Below are 8651 nucleotides of genomic sequence, written 5' to 3'. Positions count from 1 at the left end.
GTGCAATACCCCAAAGGAAACAAGGGGTGTTCCTGGAAGAAGGTGGTATTTGAAAAGTCATGGCATCAGGTGAAGTCCCCGGGGACTGGAAAAAGGGAAACATTGCACCCATTTTTAAAAAGGGTTTAAAGGAGGGTACCGACCTGTCAGCGTCACCTCTGTGGCTGGGAAGGTCATGGGGCAGATCCTCCTAAAAGCCACGCTAAGGCCCATGGAGGACAAGGAGTTGAATCAAGACATGGCTTCACACTCTGCTTTTTCCACATCAGACTCCAAAGGAGGAGGACACGACACTTTTTCTTCTAAAATCACAGACCGAATGGGTAGGAATGAATCCTCATGGGTGGATTTACTCTTAGTTGCATCCAGGATATTTTCAGTTACTTTCTGGCACACCGTGAAAGAGCAGTGGAAAGAGAAAAACCAAAGGGAAAAAAAAATACTCCTGCTAGACCATGTGACATGCAAAGCGATAATTTAATTTCTACCCAGGCTTCCATCAGGAAGTGGAAGTTTAATCTTGTAATTTTCAAAGCATATAGAGAAAACTGATAACTCTGGCAATGGATGCCGTGGGGTGGGCTGAGCCCAGCCTAGATGGGACCCAGCAGCCGCGCGGTGCTGGGAAAGGTCTTGCGCATCGCCATGCACTTCTCCTGGTCAATGAATAGGGAGTTGGCTTTGACGGCCAGGTCCTGCTGCAGGACGGCCTTGGCGCGAACCAGCATTTGCAAGGTGTCCTGGCTGTCTCTCAGCTGCTGCTGAAGAGTCTGCACCGTCCCATGGATGTCACGGACCTCGTTGACAAGGCTGGAAAACAGCAAGGAGCCCTCATTAGAAGTCCCGTCACGCGGGTGGTTTCTAGCATGGCGCTGCTGATGGGCCCCTGGGGCATGGGTTTTCCCCCTTCAGCGCGCTCAGACTCGCTCAGACCCCCTCTGTTTGTGGCAGATCCATGGGGAAGCTGAGGGCAGAGCTCCTCGGGGTCTCGGCGGGGGGGCACGGTGAACGTCTGCTCAAAGGCTTCGGCAACGCGCAGCCGCGTCTGCCAGAGCAGGTGGTGCCACCAAGCAGAGGGACGAGCAGCTGTGGTTTCCCGTTCCTGTTTGGTTTTGTGGGTTTCTTGGCTCCCCCTCCTGGATTTCCCCGGGCAAGGGTCCTCCCCACACCCACGGGTGCACACGCAGCGAAAGAGGACAGCTGGGAGAGGCTAAAAGCGAAGGTGAAACAAGTGGAGGATGGAACAAAGGATGGCGTGAGAGATGCTAAACCGGCTCTGGGGCTGGGTTTAAATTGCTTTGAAAAGGCTTCCCAGGGAGCCTCACCCAGCGGGCTGCCAGGAGGAGGTGTGAAGTTCAGGGTGCCTGATCCTCCCCAGCCCCTCGGGGTGCAATGCCAAAGAGCTCCCTCTGTCCTTGACAGGATTTCCAGTGTCCCCAGGGGAGGTGAGCACAGCCCTCACTGCTTCTCCGTGTGGTGCACAGAATCCCAGGCTGGCGGGGCTTGGCAGGGACCTCTGGAGATCACCCAGTCCAACCCCCTGCCAGAGCAGGGTCACCCACAGCAGGTGGCACAGGAACGCCTCCAGGCGGGTTTGGGATGTCTCCAGAGACGGAGACTCCACCACCTCTCGGGGCAGCCTGGGCCAGGGCTCTGCCACCCTCACAGTAAAGAAGTTCCTCCTCCTGTTTAGGTGGAACTCCCTATGCTCAAGTTTGTGCCCGTTACCCCTTGTCCTGTCCCCGGGCACCACTGAAAAGAGCCTGGCCCCATCCTCCTGACACCCCCCCTTTCACTATTGATAAGCGTTGAGAAGGTGCCCCCTCAGGCGTCTTTCTTCCAGCCTGAAGAGACCCAAATCCCTCAGCCTTTCTTCACAAGAGAGGTGTTCCAGTCCCCTCATCCTCTTGGTAGCCCTTTGCTGTCCCCTCTCCAGCAGTTCCCTGTCCTTCTGGAACCGGGGAGCCCAGCACTGGACACAGCACCTTGCACAGCAGCTGCACCCTTGCGGTTACCCCAAAGGAAGGACCTAAGAGCTCTCAGCATGAGCCTGTTGGAGAGTAAAGGGCTTGTCCTTCAAACCTGAGCCCATCCAGCCGCCGGGAAGCAGGCAGGAGAGAAGACGGGGTTGACGCAAGTAGGAAAAATCCAGCCCCTCATGGGGTGGCATCAGGCCGCCCCCGGCCATGGGGTACAGCCTCCGTTGTGGGCGCAGAGCTCTCCCAGCACCCAAAGGCTGGGATACCCGCTCATTGCTTTTGATTATGTCGGTGCACTTCTGGAAGGACTCTTTAGGAAAAAAAAGCAACCCCCCATGATTAATTTTGTCATCCAGCGATGCTCCCGAGTGCTACCACCCGTGAGCCCTCGAGGTCCCCGCCAGCCCCGCGCTCCTGCCTTACCGCAGCTGGGCAGTGTCCCGGCACAGCTCCATGTTTGGCCTCCGAGTGCGCTGGTCCAGCCGGGTCTGAGCCACCTTTAATGGAGGCCCCTGGTCCCTAATGGCCTTTTGGATGGCTTCTATATTCCTCTCCGTCTGGAATATTTCCTGCACTGTCTGGAGTAAGAAAGAAACACATGCATAAATTTAAAAAATATATTCTCCAGCGGCAACGTGATTTCCCTGTTCTGCCATCCATCTGCAGAAAAAAACCAAGTTCAATCAGCAGACCCCGGGCTCAGACTGCTCTCGCTCTGCCATAGATGGAGGCACAGATCCAGCAGCCATTTCTCTGCGGGGAAAAGCCTCTCTTTGCTCTTGCTGTCACATCAGAGGAGGTTTTGGAGCAGTGATGGATCTACTGAATTACCCGCTCCCCAAAATTACTGCTTGCAGGAACTGATCGTCCATCACTAGCAACTAACAGAGGGCAGGTTTTTGGTGGATGCTCGCTGAAGGATGTGGCACCAGCCCGCGATGCTGCAAGCCCAGTTTCTGCTCGGTTAATCTGTGCCGAGCACTTTTCAGGCAGCTTTCCATGAGAGCCAGTGGTGCGAGCCTGCTGCCCATGGCTGATCTCCACTTCATCTGCTTGGCGGAGCAAACACACCGATACCTGTGCAGCAACCACAGAGTGCTGAGACCGAAAACACGTCCTTGGAGGAGCAGCAAAGCTGCAAACCCCACAGCAGACACCCCAGCAGAGTCCCAGTAAAGCCCTTCTGCAGGGCAGCCAGCGCCTCTGAAGTAACTAGCGCTGATGCAAGTAGCGCTGGCATTTTCTGCTGGAAATCCCTGTGCTAGCAGGCTGTCAGCTGGGATGAGCAACGGGCAGTATCCCTTGGGATGAAATTACACTGCCAACTCATCCTGCTCCAAGAAGAAAGTCCCCAAGAAAGCTGGGCAGGGGCTGTTTGCAAGGGCATGTAGCGAGAGGACGAGGGGCAATGGTTTCAACTAGAGCAGGGCGGGTTTAGATGAGACATTAGGCAGAAGTTCTTTGCACTGATGGTGGTGAGACACTGGCCCAGGTTGCCCAGAGAGGTGGGGGAGGCCCCACCCCTGGAGACATTCAAGGCCAGGCTGCACGAGGCTCTGAGCAACCTGATCCAGTTGAAGATGTCCCTGCTGACTGCAGGGGGTTGGACTAGATGGCCTTGAGAGGTCCCTTCACACCCAACACATCCTATGGCTCTATGATTCTAAATGATGCTATAACCAGGTTCTTGTGGTGACCGTTCCTCTGCTGGGGCCAGATCTGCGTGGAGGGTCGCGCTTTGGAGGTGTCACCGGGAAGTGACAGTGTCACACCAAAAGGGAGGGGTTCAGGCTACCTTGGCCAGGTGGGTCTGAATCTTTCTCTTGGCATCGGCCGTCTCGGCGATGCGGTTGGTGAAGGCGACGTTCACGGCGTTGAACTGCCGCCACATCTGGCTGTCCGTCACCGCCAGCAGGTTCTCGATGTCGTCCCGCAGCTTGGCGGAGGCTGCCCGCTCGCTCTGGGAGCGGAGGATGTTGTCGTTGGTGAACTTGGCCCAGGACTGCGGCACCGAGATCCTGGCGGGGAAAAGGAGAGGCCCCCGGTAAGCTGGATGTGGGCAGGCATGGACCCTGCCAGGGAGCAGCGTGGATTCACTATAGCTTAAATCTACACTTTTAATTGGACTGTATGTCATAGTTTAACCCCAGCCAGCAGCCAGGACCACGCATGCGCTGGTGCAGTTCTCCCCCTTCCCCCCAGAAGGGAGAAGAGGGAGAAAAGGAGGGGAAAGGGAAAGGGAAAAACTCGTGGGTGGAGATAAGGACAGTTTAATAGAACAATAACAGAAACGAACAATAATAATAATAGTAATAATAATAATAATAATGAGAGAAGTCACTCTCACCACCCAGTGAACTGGCACCTTCCCGAGCCCCGACCGCATATTCCCACCCCGCACCAACCCCCATTTATATCCTGAGCATGGCATCTATGGTACGGAATATTCCGTTGGCCTTTCCCTTGTTCTGCCTATCCTCCTCCTCACTTCTATGGGAAGCTGAAAAGAGTCCTTGAAAAGTATAAACATTGCCTAGCAACAACTAAGACACATCTTTGAAAATATGCATAAAGCTCCGCTGAATTAATTGGCAGGCTGATCTCTCAACCCCTGGTAGAATGTTTAATGAGGTGGGACTGGCTTTCACCCTCTGGATGTTTGGCATCCAACTGTCAGCAGAGGGTTGTGCTCCCTTTCCGGGGAGCGGAGAGAAATGACCGCTCTGAGGGAGGTGTCTCCAGGCGGGATGGATCTGGGTTGGGGACAAGCAGCTCCCTGCCAGGGAGAGGCACCGCGTATCCCGGGGACAGCTTGCTGCTGGGGACCGACAGCATGCACTCACGTGGCATCGACCTGCTCCACCCCTCGGTAGTAACTGATGCCGTGGGAGGTGTTCATCAGGTGGTGGCACCTGTCGTCGATCCGGTGGGCCACCTGCTTGTTGGCCAGATCCTTCTCCAGGTTGTGCTGGGACGCCCGGTTGGACCTTCAACATGCAAACAGCAGCCATCGGTGGGGACGTACGGGTGGAATGGCTTCCTCCCCGTTCCACTCCCCACAGCAGCTCCCGCCCTGCCACGCAGCTCTGTCCTCCCACGAGCATCACCGCCCGCATGCCATGGAGCCTCCATGGGCTTTACGCCTGCGGGGTGTGGGGAGAGACAGGCTTCTTCTGGGGGTTCACATCTGCTGGGGTTCTGCTGTGACCACAAATGCACATCAGCCCTATGACATGAGAGAAGGAGCTCCTCCTTACGTGATCTGGGCTTTGGCCTTGTCCAGGACCTGCTGCATCTTCTCCCGGCATGACCCGATGACATCGACTTCCTGGGCAAAGGCAAAAGAGGACCCCATCAGCGTCCATACTCACTCGTCCTGGTCACACTCCTCCCCTTGGACCTCTCCAACCCTGCACACAGCAAGAACTTGCCTGCTTGTCTTCCTGCCCAAAGCAAACAGGCAGGAAAACTCGCAGCTGAGCCTGCGCCCAGCGCCCTGGAGGGGACAGAAGGGTGCTGTGGCTGCAGCCACGGCCTTTGCGTTCCCTTTCAGGGTGGGTCAATAAGGATTTTTTCACCTTGACCTCAGTGTCAAGCGGTGGTTAGTCCCACTGCACGGACAGGGACACATCCTGGTGTGGACAGGCAGAGCGGTTCCCTGGACCACTACACACCTCCATCCCCAGATCAGCACCTGCCCTTTTTGCTCCCAAAATGTTTTCCTCCCCAGGAGGAATCCCATCCGTACGGGACAAGAGGAGATGGACTTGACTTCGGTGTAAATGCCCAGGCTGAATTTCTGAGACACATTCAGCTCCACCGGAGGAAGTGTGTTGCTCTCAGCTCACTTGACTTCAGCACAAACCCATTGCCTTTGTGAAGCTCCGGCTGCTGGAGGCAGGTGATCAGTGCTCCAAATCCCATAACTTTGAAATCCGGTAAAAATAGCTTCAACGCATGATCTGAGTTGCCCAACTTACTGTTAAGAGCTGTTCCTCCACGTTGTCGTGGACCAGGTCGATGCCCATCCTCTTCTCCCGGTGAAGTAAGCACTCCTGAGCGACCTGTTGGGGACACGCCATCACCGCTGGCTGCAGGGGGAGGGCTCTCTATGGGGACCGTCCCCATCTCCAGAAATGTGAGAAAAGAAATTCTAGGTGGGCACGGAGATGACAAGAGGGGGAAAAAAGTGGCCCAGGGCAGCTGGTTTAGCTGACAAGGAGCAGGCGAGCTGCAACATCAGCATTAAACCATCATGAGGGAGCAGACGTGTCCCTGGTGCAGCCACAGCTGAAACGGGGGACCTGTGTCAGCCTTGACGCCCACCTCGCCAGAGCCTCGTGGTAAGACACGGGCTAGACGTTCTGGAGCTGCAGGGAAACTTAATGAGACGTTTGAAGGGCTGCAGATGTTTCAGCAGTAGGCTACAGCTTGCAGCGCGCCGGGACGGGTGCTTACCCGGAGAGGGGCATCCGCCTCGGCCAAGGCTCTCTCCAGCCTGGTCTTCACCTCTGTGAGCGCGTTGGTCTCCCCGATCACCTCATCTAGCTCGTGGCAGAGCTCCGATTTCCAAAACGCGATGTCATTGGCGCGCACTCCCAGGTTTTTGGTGCTTTCTACTTGCGTTTTCTTGGTCTGCTGGTATTTGTGGTCAATGATGCGGGAGGTATCGGCTCTCAGGCGCTCCGCGTTCTTCTGGGAGGTCTCCGACTCCCTGTAATTGGTCACGTTGGACTTGTACCAGTCTTCAGGTGTGTAGCGGGTGAAGACGGTGGTTCTGGTGGAAACAGATGGAAGCTTCTCGCCAGCAGTTATCCCCTGGGAACTCTTGGAAAAGGCAGCCAAAGTTGGTTTGCTGGCAGCCGTTTTGTAGTAGGTGCTGGGCATCCAGGGGAGGCTGTAGCTCTGAGGCAAGGGGCGGTAAGGAAATCGGTTCTTATAGCTTGACGCCGTGGTGTGGATGGCAGGGAGAAACCTGGTGGGTATGGCTCTGGGATGGGCGAACTTTGCTGGTAAGGGAGAGCCGACAGACTCCATGCTCGACCGCTGCTATTCGTGTGTCCCGTCCGTGTCCTGCACAGAGGAGGAGAGAGAGGACAACCTCAGCAACTTCCTGCACTTGCCTTACTTCTTACAGCAACACCCGCAACTTCAAACACAAACAGCGACGCACAGAGCACCCTCACAGCGCCTGAACAGGCCTAAACCCCTTGAAAACAAATCCCTCCTGACAGCATCCCAAACATTTGTATATAAAAGCGTTTGACTTTGTTGTTACTATCTAGCATCAGGTCTTGGAATGCGGAGAAAAACAAATCACGGCCGTAAGGAGAATGACAGATACCGTGCCTTCCTTTTCCTTAAATCTGTCAATCCAGTCAAACTGGAGTTGCTCCTTCTCTGCTCTTCCTTTGTTTCTTTTGGCTGGCGTAGCTGCTGATCTTCTGATACTCCAGAGGTCATTTTCTCTGTAAAAGTTCCATTCCCAGCCCCGAGAGCTGCGTCCCTTTTGGACACACATCTGCTACCAGCCCAGCGCCGTTTGTGGGTGGGTGAGGGACTCCATCCTCACCCCCTCTATCTTCCCTTGCCTTAAATGCTGGAGTGAGGAGCCTGCAGGTGAGCTGAGCTTTGCAGGACTATATCCAAATTTGACCCCCCCACACCCCTATTTCAGCCTCAAAAGAGGGGCCGCCTCTTGCCTTGCAAAGGAGGAAAGGTGTCGATGGCTCACCTGGTGTAAGATCAGTGTGCGTGGGAAGGAGATGGCCCACAGTCTTTTCAGAGCGCTTGGGAAACACCAGCCTTGCAGTAGCCCTAGGAGGAATGGCCACACATGAAGATTTTGCTACCAAGAATTGCATATTGTCCTCTCCAGCTTGAGGCTGTCAATCGATGGTTATCAGCAAGATAAGGCAGGGGGCCACCAAACACACCTCATCTGAGGACAAACACTCCGGAGGGGTACGTGGTGCTCGGTACGAAGCTCTTGTGAGGTTACGAGTGTCACCCACGGGCAGGAATAAGTCCCTCAATACGGCTGTTGTAGCCAGCCTGACGTGTCCTTCCCCTAACACCGTCCCGTCCCCACTGCTCCCAGCCTGGCTCGGAGCCCCAGGGGAAGATGAGGACACGGGTGTGCTACAGCAAGATCCCTGATGGGAGTGGCTGTGGGACAGGCAGCGGGAAACTCACACCCTCAAATTTAGCAGAAAAAGAAGCTTTTGCAAACACGACCCTCCGAGGCAGTTTGGCAGAACCGAGGACGAAATGTCTGCGCTCAGGTCCAACAGAAACCACCGTGTGTGCCGCTTCCCACAAACCGCTCCCTTCAGCCCTTTTGTCCCGGCTAGGGATAAATGACGGCGCTTTCCCTAGCTCCGTGCCGCTTTATACCTGAGAAACGGCCTTGGGAGGGTGGGAGGCAGCTTCCCTGGCTCCCACCCCCACAAATAAACTCTGCCCTTTCAGATACTGACAGACACACGTTTAGGAAAGGGAGGGAAAACCCCTTGGGAACGGCCCAGGGCTACTTTTCCCTGCATTTCCAGCTGAAATAAATGCCCCTGCATCCCCCTTGGGATAAGCCATCCCAGGGCGACACTTTGTGCCACCCCTGAACACGGACACACGACAGGAGCACCGACCACCTCATCCGGGTACATTTAGAGG

General features: G+C 55.5%; 1 protein-coding gene across 1 annotated transcript; it reads right to left on the bottom strand.

Moving 5' to 3' along the window:
* Positions 1–608: 608 nt before the first annotated feature.
* Positions 609–7016, bottom strand: LOC134523558 (tektin-3-like; the record flags this gene model as incomplete). Its single annotated transcript, XM_063352574.1, has 7 exons — positions 6438–7016; positions 5960–6043; positions 5237–5307; positions 4823–4966; positions 3775–3997; positions 2403–2557; positions 609–810 (listed from the first exon to the last, which is right to left on the bottom strand). Coding segments are annotated over exons 1-7 (1458 nt in total), but the record flags the coding sequence as incomplete, so codon positions are not given.
* Positions 7017–8651: the final 1635 nt, after the last annotated feature.

This window comes from Chroicocephalus ridibundus, chromosome 14 (genome assembly GCF_963924245.1).
Source record: "Chroicocephalus ridibundus chromosome 14, bChrRid1.1, whole genome shotgun sequence".
In the NCBI taxonomy this organism is placed as follows: Eukaryota; Metazoa; Chordata; class Aves; order Charadriiformes; family Laridae; genus Chroicocephalus; species Chroicocephalus ridibundus.
This window is presented reverse-complemented; position numbering and strand designations above follow the sequence as displayed.